Source organism: Dipodomys ordii, unplaced genomic scaffold (genome assembly GCF_000151885.1).
Source record: "Dipodomys ordii isolate 6190 unplaced genomic scaffold, Dord_2.0 Scaffold4, whole genome shotgun sequence".
In the NCBI taxonomy this organism is placed as follows: Eukaryota; Metazoa; Chordata; class Mammalia; order Rodentia; family Heteromyidae; genus Dipodomys; species Dipodomys ordii.
Window position 1 is genome coordinate 15,935,423 of NW_012267220.1, and position 13,371 is coordinate 15,948,793.

Below are 13,371 nucleotides of genomic sequence, written 5' to 3' on the forward strand. Positions count from 1 at the left end.
TGATATTCAAATGTCATAACCTATCAATATGCTCAATAGCAAATACAAATTAGATTTGTTTATATTGTATCATGCATGGGTATACAGGGTGCCATGTCTTCTGTTTTTAACTTATGCAAAGCAACAGATTATGAGTTGAGGGAAATGAGAATGAACTTATTGGCTTGGCATCTTACAAGGAAAAGAAGGATGAGCTTTGTGGTTGGCAGTCTTTCGTATTTGTCCCTAGCTGCGCACAGCTGCCTCTCCTGGAGCATCCATCCCTCCTCAGCCCTACTGACGCAGCACAAAGTAAAAGGATGCAAATAGGTATACTCTGCAAATATAAAAAAAACCCTATGGTTTCTATATCAAAAACTTCAGAATATGAGATCTCACCAGGGATAGCCATTTCATAATAATAAAAAGGGGTCAGCTCACCAACAGGGCATACACATGCTGAAAAGTACATCAGTGTGCTTTATACATGTGTAACAAAAACAGGTAGAATGAAATCTATTTATTCTTCTATCAGTAACTGTTAGAACCAGTAGAAAGAAGACCAGTAAAAATACAGATTTTTTTTTCAGCGCTTGTCAGTGCTGAGTTGATATTTATAAAACAATTCATGCAACAACAGCAGAATATTCTAAGTTCACATTAAGTGTTAGTGAAGGTAAACTATATTCTGGGAAATTAAAACAAGTCTCAGTAAAAGACAAACTATATAGACATGTTCTCTGATTATAACAGAATTAGAAAAATTAAAATTAGAAAAGTATCTGAAAATATCCAATTCAGTTATAATTTTCCATCTAGTGGAGAATAACAAGAGAAACAAGGAATATTTTGAATAAATGAATATGAAAACATATCAAACTAGATAATTCATTTATATAAGTCCTTGAAAGGAAAGTTAAAGCTTTAAACATACATGGTAGAGAAAAATAAGGGCCCTTCCTCCTTAAAAAAGTAGAAAAGAAATGAATTAAGCCCCAAAGAAAGCTAAGGACTGATTGATTAAATAGAAAAACAAATCAATGGACTCAAGCAAACTGATAGAGAAAGACCAGAAGCAAGAAGCTGATTTTACAAAAGAATAATGAAATAAACTCTAGATAGGCCAAACAACCCCAAACAACCAGTATCAGCAATATAACACATTGTATCACAGGATCTCTGGACATTAAATCATAATATTACAAATTCATGACAATTTAAAAATTTACATGATAAACTCAAATCCCTCAGAACATACAATTTACCAAAACTGACTAAAACATAATACCTGAATAGTTCCATATTTATTAATGAAATACATTTTGCAATTTAAAATCTTCTCAGAAGATTAGAAAACCCCAATCTCTCTGGTGGATTAGATTTAGTATGAATGACAATGTTAACTTTATACTACTACTATCAGTAAACAGAGGAGGGAACACTTCTCAACAAATATTTGTAAGACCAGGATTTTCCTGATACTAAAACCAGACCAGCTGTAGACAATAAAAAATAAATTCCCATCTATCTGGCTGTCTGTCCATTCATCTGCTCGCTTATCTATCTATCTATCTGTCTGTCTGTCTATCTATCTATCTATCTATCTATCTATCTATCTATCTATCTATCTATCTATCTATCTATCTATCTGTCTATCTATCTATCTATCTTTGGAAGACTAATACCATATGATTTGGTAGGGTTAACTTTAGGAATGCAAGGTTGGTATGATGTTTCAAAATTAATGTTATTTACCATATTAACAGATCGAAAAGAAAGAAAACACATGATTATCTAAAGTACAGGAAAAGGCATTTCACAGCATTTAACAAGGAATTCTACGGCCAACAGTTCTAAAAGATATTATTGCCATCTGGAGCAAAGAGTAATTTTGCTTACAGCCTTGGAAGCTAGAGGGAGGCGGCAGGGCAGACATCTTACTGTCAGCAATAATGTTTCCATACAGAAAAGAAAAAGGCAAGTTTGTTGCACCCTATAAAAGATTTAGCTTCTATAATGTCAAGGCTACTCTCCTATGCATCCCACTGTGTAGTGGTGGTCTTTAAGTTGCTTATAGGAAATTGAGACTTGAGACTTATGCAAAAATACTAATGCTGTAGCTACTATACCACTGCAAGTAGCAAATTCTCCTATGTTGCTGACGCAAGACCCCCATGTCTTTCCCTAGACTCCGTGAAATTGTAGTAGGATACTAAACTAGCTTATTAAATGGATAAATGATCCGATTCTTCACACTTCTTGACAGTCTAATTATGTATGTATATATACACGTATATGTATGTATATATGCACATCTATACATATATATCTATATAGATATATATGTTTAAATGCCTAATTCCAATTTCTAATTTTGAAAACTAATTTTTTGGGTGAGTTACAAGGTTATTATAATAATATATAAAATTAATTTAAGATTATTTAGTGTGGAGAGGGGGAAAGAAGTTTTGAAACACTGATGTTTTAGAAATTTTATTTACATTATCTTGGATGGAACCAATTGATATAGCTTATTTGGAATTCCTGAAAAAGAGAAAAGAAATATGTTTAAGGTACGAATGCTCAATATATTTCAGAATAAATTAAAAATATTTGCTTCCTGCCAAAGAAGTATAGTTCACATTTAATATATGTAAATGTTAAAAGTAGAATAGGGATTTCATCCAGGGCACAAAATTCTTAAATAATTCTATAATCTAATAAATTTGAACTAAGCTTCATTGCCACTTTGGAAGCAGAATTATGAGTCTGAATACAGTTTGACATATATAGTGTGACAGTCCCTCAAAAAGCCAAACAGAATAGATAAATGCAAAACTTTCAAAACTCAATTATATTCATCTTCAAGTCTCATTCTTACTTCTGTACTGTAAAGTTAAGTGTCCAATAAGCTTGAGCAATCTTACATACATAGCTATTCGTGGATCACAGCATACACACCTTTTAAATCTGGGGCTAAAGGTCTGTTCCTGGATCTAGTAGTGTCTTCATAGTTGTCAAAATGGAATTTCTCTCTTCTGGAAGCATAAGTCATTTTTGGTCGATCATTATGCTGATTACACATTTTACCGCTCAAATTCAAGTAGTCTCGCTGCAGATTCCGCATCTCAAATTCCAAGGTGTCTCTTTCATTTTCTATGCTTCTTACATAGTTTTCTAAAAATACTTTGTCTTCAGTCAGTCGGCTGATGCTCTTTTCAAACTTGGTGTTTTCTTGAGTGTGTTTCTTTAGTTCTCCTTTCAGAATTTGATTGTCCGTCTTAATTTCCCTCACCATTTTGGATAACATTTCACATTCCTCACGCATTTCTGACAAGCTGTTTTTGTAAATACTTGCTTCTGCTTTTGCATTTTTTATTTCTTTCAGGAAATTCTCTTCGGCCGTGGACTGGTAGCTTTGGACGTTCTCCATTTCTTGTTCCATCCTTTGCCTAGCGGCAGTGGAATCTTCTAGGGCTGTTTCGAGATTCAGTTTTTCATGCTTCAATGATTCTAGAATTTGAAGAAGTGCTTCTTGCTCCGTTTGGGCAAGTTTTTCTTTCTCCTTTAACTGCAGCATCTCTAGCTGGTTTTCTTTCAGTTGGTTTTCCAGCGAGTTTTTATCCTTCAGTAGATGGTAGGCGTTTTTCTCCAACTCATCCTTTTCATCTTGTACCAGTAGGATGTTGCTTTTCATTGCTTCCATTTCTATACTCATTCGATTGTTTTCTTTATGGATAAGGACCATGTCATTCTGAGTTTTGTGATCTTTACTTTTGAGTTGTTCCAATGCTTCGGACATTTGCTGCTTCTCCAAAGAGAGTTGACTGTTTTTTTCCTCTAGAATTTTATTTTGGCTTTGGAGAACATTATACTTACTAATTAGTTTCTTAAATTCTTTAAGGCATTCTTGGCTCTCTTCTTCTTCTTTAAGTAACTTGGAGTGAATGACACTCTTTTCCTCAACCAGACTGGTGAGTTGCTTTTCATACATTTCCATCTTTTGGATCATTGATTGTGTGGTATAGATAAGAGGTTTCATTTTGGCCTTAAGGGTTCGATTTTCACTCTCCAGTTCTGCAACTTTTCTCTGTACATGCATGGAGTCTTTTAGGTAATGCTGTAAGTATTGAATTTTGGCAACACAGTCAGCAACAGAATTGACACTGGCGTTCTTCTCATCTTCCAATATCATGGATCCGGGGTTTACTACAAATGGCCGCCTCTCTGCCTCTTTCACTTCATGTTTTCTTTGGTCAAGGCATGACAGTGTGTGTTTTGGAACTCTCGAGTGGAATTTTAAGTCTGTGATATTCTTGCTGGTGAGAGGAATGTCTTTACTGTTTCTCTCATTCCTTCTTCCCCAGTGCATTTCACTCTTAGATAGCTTTCTACATTTCCTGCAAAAACTCACGTGGAATTTTGCCACCGTGTCCTTCAGTGGGAGTAATTTATTGATTAATGCCTCTAATTCTGAAATTCTTTTTGATTTTAGATCGTCATTTAAGTTAGCACCTATGTTTTCTTCCTTAACAAAGTTCATTTGCTCCTTCTGAATGGGGCATAGGTTGAATTTGCCATTACTGTATGTATTTGTGTCTGTTTTTAAGTTTTGAAGTTCACTTGTTAGTGCCAGTTCCCTCTCCTGTGACTTCTGAAGCTTTTCCTTCATGTGTTTAATGGAGAAGCAAATATCCTCTAAATTCTCACAGAATCCATGCTTCAGAAATTGTTCAGAAACTTTAGATTTTTCAAGAAGGTCTGTGCCAGATGGTGACATATTTTGAGGTCCTATAGGTAGAAAACTGTATACCTTATTGCAGTTCCTCACTATATCAGAATTTTCTGAAGAACCCATAGTTATACTTGAAGCTGAATTATCTGTTGACCTCATCAAGTTCTCCGGTGTTAATGTGTCCTTGAAATGTATCTGGCATGGGGTAGTTACATGTTGAGAGAGACCATTAACAATATTACTGTTAAATTTTTCTTCCCTTGAATGAAAAGCTTTGGGATCCTCAAAATGATGATTTTTTTCCACAGAAAGGGTATTTTCTTGCTTCTCTAGAGGCTAGCATTATAAAGGGCATATGTAAATGTCCTGCCATTTGTCACATGATCAAAAAATTAAGATTTTTGTGTTTTATTTATACAACTGAATTAAGCATTTTATCCATTTATATGGCAAAGAAACATAACAAGCATGGCCCCTCTCTGTCTCTGTCTCTGTCCCTATTTCTCTCTGCCCCTGTCTCTATCTCTGTCTCGTGTCTGTCTGTCTGTCTTTCTCTCTCTCTCCCTGTGTCCCCAGGTGGTATCTTTAAGTTGGGAAGAACAATTGTTTCAAGATTTATAATTCTGGCATTCACAATTTACTCATTAAAACCATACATTTCTTTATGGGTGAAGGAGCGTGGCCAATCCTCAATTTCAGAACTAGAAGGTTAGCATTTTTCAAGACTATCTTAGGTGATGGAGAAGATCACACGGAGCAGTATCCATGTGAAACTGAAAGGAAGAAAATATTTTTACTCTTGGGCTATTTGTCAATGGTTGCTTGCATTCCTAGTTCTGGGACTGTGATGGTCTTGCAAATGTGATTTCTAATTAGCATGGACAGTGGTAGTCACTGTGGTTTGGGGCTGCTTTGGGGAATTCCTCCTAAGTCTGCATCAATCCTAAGTGGATGGTTAGGTATACAAATTTGCACAGAATGTACTTGGAAACATCTCAGGTATCTGGCCTAAGACAGACATTCTGCTTCTCAGAGACTCTCTTAAAAGAAATAGGAAAACTGTCAAACTACAGAGGTAAACGCACATCTTTTGAGGTTTTCAGTATAGGAATTTCCTTGTTTTCCTCTTTGACAGCCCATTCTTCCTGTGAAGAGGGAGAGAGGGAAAGGTGAAGATAGACTAGTCGTAACACTTTTGAAGTACACAAATATAGGGCAACGTGTAGACGACATACCAAATCCTTGTCAGCGAAGGGGCTGAATACGAGAGCTTTTTCTGAGCTGAACTGTGGGCTTTCTACTTCAATAATGCTCTTGTTCAATATCTCACTGATTTCAGACTGCACCTTTAAAAGACAAGGTGAGAATGTTAAAACTTGGTTGTGTACCTTATACATGGACAGGAATAATACACCTAAAATGGCAAGATACCTTCATATTTCCTGCACATAAAAATCATTTCCCATAATAGAGAAGGTCAATTGTTTACTTACTGTAAACTTTATCATCGAAGGCATCTTTCAGAAAATTATGCCTTGACTTTAAGATTATGAAGTCAGAACGGCAATATAGTAAAACAGTAAGATTTTTACAAACTACATGCCAGTAATGTTAGATGTCTGACCTTGTGAAGAACTAAGAGATATTTTATTTCTGTCAGCAGAAGAGAATCCTTTCCATCACTCAAAGGCTTTCTCTCATTCCCTGTAGTTGCTTTGAGTACAGCATAATGAGCCCGCACTGATACCGAGTTAGCATATATTGCTTTATGTACCCAAAAATCGGTACCCTGTCTTATTTACAGTGCTCCTTTTCCCCGTATGAAGTCTTTTGCCTTGGATGATGCTGATATTTGTCTTCTAGCACCAAGAATACATGATGGACATATGACTCAATATGTCAAAGAACCACCTCCTTCTAGACAGTGATTGTTCAAGTATTGAATGTGACTCAATCTTGGGCAATAAAAACCAAAATCTGGCCAAGACTCTTAGTATAAACTACGAAAAGTACATTGTGTGCGCTCCTCTTTATTTGAATTGATTCTAGGAGAACAAATGCTAGAGGGCCTCTCAGTCCAGCTGACAACATATAAACTCTGGGAACATACTATCCTAGAAAGCAGAACTGAAATAAGGAATGAGACTTGCTTCTTATGGCAGGAGTCCCGATCCTATGAAACCAGTGATTTCTAGGACTGGAGGTAATAGAATGTTTTACCCAGACATCTTGCCTTTCCTTCCTCCTGCCCTAAGATCCTCCTACCTCCACTTCCTGAGTTGCTGGGACTAGTTATAAACCACCAATCCTCATTTGTTTTTAGGTGAGTTTTGCTAATTTTTCCCCCAACTGGAATTGAATTGCAATCCTTCAACCTCAGTTACATTTTAAATCTTACGAAAGTTTCTGTGAGATGGTATGCAGGTAACACTTTAATAGGGTATTTAAAAATTCAGGAAATGCTGTTTCTTTTTGGTTTCACATCCAAATAAGTATAACAGAGAGAAGAATATACTTTTCCCAAGAAAAAATTTGAACCTGAAATAGTCACCTGTTTATATTGAATTCTATCTGGCCATAATAATTAGCAAGTGCTCCCTTAGTTGAGAAATGGAATGCTACCTGAAGTTAGGCTATTTCACATATAGATAAATAGATGGAAAAGATAGATAGATGATGATAAAAGTTGTACCATGGTAACATTTTGTAGAGTCTGCATTCGCAAAGCCTGGAATGATTCCAGTTGATGTTGAAGGACCTATAATGACATTAACCAATGTATTAGATTTAAAAAGAGGGCTAAATATATTCTTCAATTATTATTTTTTCCCTCTATTCCTAAAAGTTACTTGATACCAGGAAGGATCACATAAAAGTCAGGTCACCACGTGCTTAAGTCATTTCCCTGGCTTGCCAGTGCACTTACATGAATGTCTCTGAAGATTAAAGTGGAGGAAGCTATATGCATTAAAGAAGTATTTGTTCTGAACAAGATCAGACTTTACCTGGGATTTTGAAGATAATAAAATTATATACACTCACTTTCAGAGCTGATTGTGGTTGGATTTGATTTTCTGATTCTGATACAGAACCATATTCTAAAAAGTAAATAGAAAAATTATGTTATTTAATCCTTAAAGTTTATATTTAACAGTTACTATGATGAAGGAGCCTCCAAGCTTTCTTGGGTAGTGGGTCAGTGAGCATATTTAATATTTGCACTAGACTACTGTCAAAATAAATTTAAGAAATAATTTCTCACTTTGGGCTGGGAAGGTGGCTCAGTGGTAGAGCGCTTGCCTCGCATGCATGAGGCCCTGGGTTCGATTCCTCTGCACACATAAGCAGAAAAAAGCCGGAAATGGCTCTGTGGCTCAAGTGTTAGGGTGCTAGCCTTGAGCTGAAGAGCTGAGGGACAGTGTTCAGGTCCAGAGTTCAGCCCCCACTAATGACAAAAAAAGAAGATACCTCCTTAAGATTACAATAGTGTTCTCATTCTTATAACAAACCACTAGCTGGCATCAGCAAAATATAAAAAACTTAAAAGATGTACATATCTCTGTTTCAGAGATTCTAAAGACATGCTTTTTGTGAAAACTCAACATATCATGAAAAGGTTTAAGTGGTTAGGATCTTTGTGGGTTTAACACATGCATTTCTACTGTACTCTGTGTTGATTTATTCATTGTGAATAAAAAGGAGAAATTAGGATTATATTCTCTTCCACATCAGCTCAGAGTTTTTCATGCTACTTGCTGTTTACCTTCTACAATGTTCTCTTATGTTTGCACAAAGCTTTTCACTTAAACACTAGGATATTATTCTTGCAATTTTTCATCCTTCCATTTTATTAGTGTGGGTTCTGGGGCTTGAACTCATGGTCTGAGTGCTATCCTTGATCCTTTTGGCTCAAGGCTAGCATTCTACTAGTAGAGCTAGAACACCACTTCTGGCGCTTTTTTTTTGGTGGTTAATTGTGTTACTTTACTGGTTTCTAACCACGCTCCTCAGATCTCAGCCTCCTTAGCAACCAGGATTATAGGAGCCACCGGATACTTCTTATTTGGCACCTGGCACCTGACTCTATTCTTTGCTACCTGTGTGAATTGGGGGAGTTGGTTAGCTTCTCTGGGCTTGTTTCTTCAGTTGTAAAGTGGTGGTAATGACAGTATCTATTTCATAGGACTTATGTGAGGGCTGAGTCCTTAGTACTCTGGCACGAAGTGTCGTGTTAGCTGTTGTTGGTATGATGATAGGTGCTAGATAGTTCATTGCATTCAAGCTCATCCAGGGATGTAGGCCATGGGCCTGTTTCCTGCAGTCAGTACGAAGCAGAATCATCACTATCATTGCAGCCTTGACCCTGGAGACGTTTACCTGCTTCGCTGCCACCACTTTCCTGTACCCCCTCGGAGGAATTTAGGATCTTGGACGCTGAAAGGAGAAAGGCATCGACTTCATTCTCTTCTTCAGGATGCTTTTCTGTAACAGAATCCAGCAAGGTTTTTAGTTCTGCTGCAAGGAAGCACTGACAGGTAGCCAGAGAGGGGAGAGGTAGGGATTCCGATCGTCCATGCCCTTGGTGGCCACCGGGGGGCGCGCTGGGGCCACGCAGCGGCGGTGGGCGAAGGGGACTGAGCCCAGGCTGTGTGCAGTTGGTGAGGATGCTCACAGCGGCCCCGCGCGGTGGCGCACGGAATCCCAGCCCTCGGGAGGGGCTGAGGCCGTTCAAGGCCAATCTGGGCTACGTACCGAGTTCAAGGCCAGCCTGGGCAACACAGCCAGGCCCTGTCTCAAACAAAACAAAGCAACACATAACAAGTTCTTACTCCAGGCCGGCCTTAGAAACACCTGGTGCCACCCCCCTCCTACGGCTCCCCCTCCAAGGACAGCCCCCCTCGACCGCTTCCTACCTGGGCTCATTTCTGCTGCTCAAGATCTTTCTGCCAACTGCCTGGCCGCACGCATTCCGCGCCCCACGCCCAGGGCATCCCGTTGCCTAGCAACCGGGGGGGGAGTGGGGAGGGCGCGCCGGGAGCCCTCCCTCCCCCACCCCCAGTCCTGGGGGGGGGCTGCGAGACTAAGACAAACTGCAAGGTGCCCTCCCACACTCCAGGCACAATCCCACTCGGACCCCTCCCTGCGCATCCCGTCCTCCCTGCCCGTGGGAACGGCTCTCCATCCGATTTCAATCAGCGCCTATTGGACCAAAGCTGGGTGGAGACCTAACAGGTTCGAGACCAAGCACTTAGAGTGTTTTTTTTTTTCTTCTTCTTCTTTCTCCTTCCTGCCTTGTTTTATGTTTTATTTGGTTGCCTTAATCCTTTTATTTCAACTCATCCTTTAGCGTTGTCTTAGCATTTAGGGATGTAAAAGAGATCGCTATGTTGGAGGACTTTTGTCTGATGCAGTTAAAAAGAAGGCTTCTATTTCCTAATGGTAAACGTAGCGGAGTGATGTCTCCGTTTGTGAAACCTGCTAATTTTCTATGTACTTGAGCCACCCCATTGCAAAAGATAACATGTTGGAGATGAGGGTTTGGTTACTGATTGGGTGGCATGCTTGCTTTGAATTCTTGTCCCATTTAGACAAGGGATCTACAAGTGCAAGTTTTGAAGAGCATATATTATTTACTTGGCAATCTCAAACATTACTCGTAAACCATTTCATAAGTTATATTTTATTCTATAGCATGCCTTATTAACATTTTTTTGAGGCCTTGATGTACTTTTCAAACTAACATTGGTGAAAACAGGCTTGAGATGTATTCTAGTTCTAGTATATTGGTATTTTTGGTATTTATATATATTTTTAGGAGTGATCATCAACTTGCAGTAAATTGGAAAAAAGTATGATGTATTAAAAGTAAGTAGTTGTCATGATATTCCATCTCCACCAAATACTTCATGGCGTCGCTTATACGAATATTCTCAGCTAAAATCAGAGATTAGCCCAGATACTTTAGCCCTACTTTTGCTCTACAGGCTTCATTCAGGCTTCACTAGTTCTACCAACAATGTCCTACAGAACAGACAGACACAGCACAAGATCTTGCCTTGCATTTAATTGCTATGATCTGTCTGTTTATTGTGTGTCAGTCAGAACAGTTTCCGGGTCTTTCTTTGACTTTGACACCTTGGAAGATGATAGCCCAGTTAACTGTGTACAATATTCTCTCCTGTGGATTTTGTCGCCATTTCCCAGTGATCATGCATCTTCATCAGGACCGACACAGGTGATGCGCATCCTTCTTTTCGCCTCTCGTTAGGTGGCACATGACTGTGATCATACTCACTTGAAGACTCGCCTCAGGTTGTATATTCCAGTGTTCTCCACTCTAAAGTTATTTTTTTTGTAATTAATAAGTACTTCTTAGGGAGATACTTTGAACTAGGCAAACAATTCATTTCCCACCATCTTTCATGAGCTGGAGATGTGGGGTTCAAGTGGTAGAGTGCCTGCTGAACAAGCAAGCCAAGTGGGCTCGAGCCCCTGGATCCAAACCCTTGTACCACAAATAACCACAGAACCCAAAACACCAAAAACATTTGTGAGAAGGAGTGGGTGGAAGAGGGGTGAAGACATAGCCAGGATGCATTGTACACTTAAACCGCCTGATTAAATTGCGAGTAATTCAATACAAGGTAAGCAAGGCAAGAGGAGGGTTGAGAGGGGCAGGTGAGAATGTGGAAAGGGGCGACACTGATCAAGATGTTCTGTATCCACAACCTGCTTCGGTTAATGGCAACTCCTTTGCACAACTACTTACAGATAATAAAATAGTAAAAAAAAAATTTTGTGGGGCATGGTGACCTGTGCCTGTAGGTCCAGTGACTCAGTGGACTGAGGAAGATTGCTTGAATTCAGGAGTGCTGAGCTGTGGTGTACTATGCTCATCAGGTGTCAGCCATCAATATGGCAACCTCCTGGGAGCCGGGGACCGCCAGATTGTTTAATGAGGGGTGAACTAGCCAGGTAGGAAACGGAGCTGGTCAACTTTCAACTTGTTCACTTATTTATGCGTAATTATCTGTATGGATCAGAGTGGTTTGGATTACTCAATAAGTTACAATGAATTATCCTCTGTTAATACTACCCAGAACAGTTACTCTGAGGGAAATTAAATTTCTTCCCTTATTAATGTGATTATCCTCAAATAGTTGGATTTATGGTGCAATATTTTTGCTTCTCTTGCATAGTGTTGAGAATTGTTGTATTTTATGAATTTTTTTTCTAGATCTCCAGGGGGCAAAATGGAAAGATGGGGAAGTTTAGGAACTTTTCAAAAAAGTCTTTGAAATAGAAGCCAGTGGTAGACTTCCTGATTCAGAAACCTTGGTTTTATATTGTTCTGTACATCGTCAAAGTTTCTCCCTCCTTTCTTAACATACCAGAGTTTTAGGAGGTACGCCAGTATTTTATCTATTTATTTATATTTGTAATTAGATAGAGGGTACCTAACTATATTTGATGCCAGAGCTACCAGTTCCTGGATCCTGAGATGATCACATTTCACAAATACCATCTTCTCCACATGGTAAGCAATTTCTATTTCATATCTTCTTACACTACATAGACAGCAGAGCGTTAGTCAGATGATACATCTTCTCTATGACATATGTCCATCAGTCCACCAACTACTCTGAAAAAACACTTTTATTCCTTTAGATGGTGAAGTTCATTGCTAAAGGATTAAAAATTTGACCACCAATTTCAAAAGGACTCTATGAGTTACAGTATTTTTAAAAATCTTCACATTCTCTTTTGTGAGAATCTGCTTTCACCTGCTCACCAACAGCTGCAGAGTGAAGAATCTGGAGTGATCTCAAGAACATTGCACAAAAACAAGCTGGTCAAATCTATTCTTAGCAACTTGTTACCAGACTAAAATACTTGTGGAGCTTTTTTATTTTCATAAGATCTTCATGAGATCACAAGGCTATCATTACTCATAGATGAAATTCATAGTAGTATGAAGAAATGACCAAGGCATAGGAAGAATATAGGATATTTGGACAAATACCCTAAAGATTATGCTTGGATCACAGAGAGGGACCATATGCTGTCTTATTTCTATTCTGTTTATCTTGTAGTGTTCCTGTGTTGGACAACTGAGAAATATATCTTATGCAGAGATGAGAAGACTCTACGTGGGTGGCATTGGCTATTGTGTCTTGCTCTGCTCTGCTTATGCACGTGCAAAAATAGCTAGTAATGGAATTCTTTTCTTCCAACCCATCATCTATTGGTGCAGAGAGTAGCAATTCTCTTCCACAGGCGCTCTGAAAGAGCAGCTAGTTGATCACTAGTTGATAATGAGTTCAAAGAGTTGAGACGATGAGTTCACAGAGCTACAACTTTTTAATTTTTATCTTTAGTTGTACAAAGGAGTTAAAGAGGTCCAATTTTTAACAATGGATAATTTCATTGATTATTGTTTGCTTCCAAAAGCTTACAAGTCTAAACACAGAGCCTATGACCAGGCCTTTTTTTTTTCCTTAAAAAATATGATATTCTCTGAGGAAGGTAAGACACTAGCTGGCATCCTTTGCTTATGATATGAATCTCTTATTGCTAGCTTTTTATTTGTTTGCTTTTTTTTTTTTTTTTTGGGGTCCAGTCGTGGGGCCTGAACTCTGGGCCTGGGCGCTGTCCCT

The 13,371-nt window shown here is 38.5% G+C and overlaps 1 protein-coding gene across 1 annotated transcript; it reads right to left on the reverse strand.

The window, feature by feature from the left end:
* Positions 1-2,476: 2,476 nt before the first annotated feature.
* Positions 2,477-10,622, reverse strand: Ccdc110 (coiled-coil domain containing 110). The gene is made up of 7 exons (XM_013023932.1): positions 10,618-10,622; positions 9,092-9,432; positions 7,757-7,812; positions 7,407-7,472; positions 5,950-6,060; positions 2,941-5,050; positions 2,477-2,523 (listed from the first exon to the last, which is right to left on the reverse strand). The coding sequence occupies exons 1-7, from the start codon at positions 10,620-10,622 to the stop codon at positions 2,477-2,479; spliced, it is 2,736 nt and encodes a 911-aa protein (XP_012879386.1).
* Between the last annotated feature and the right edge of the window lie 2,749 nt (positions 10,623-13,371).

Coding starts and splice junctions, on each gene's coding strand:
- Ccdc110 (XM_013023932.1), bottom strand. Junction 6,061..7,406: donor CTCTACAAAATGTTACCATG/GTACAACTTTTA, acceptor TGTCTTTTAAAG/GTGCAGTCTGAAATCAGTGA. Junction 5,051..5,949: donor CCTTCGCTGACAAGGATTTG/GTATGTCGTCTA, acceptor TTATAATGCTAG/CCTCTAGAGAAGCAAGAAAA.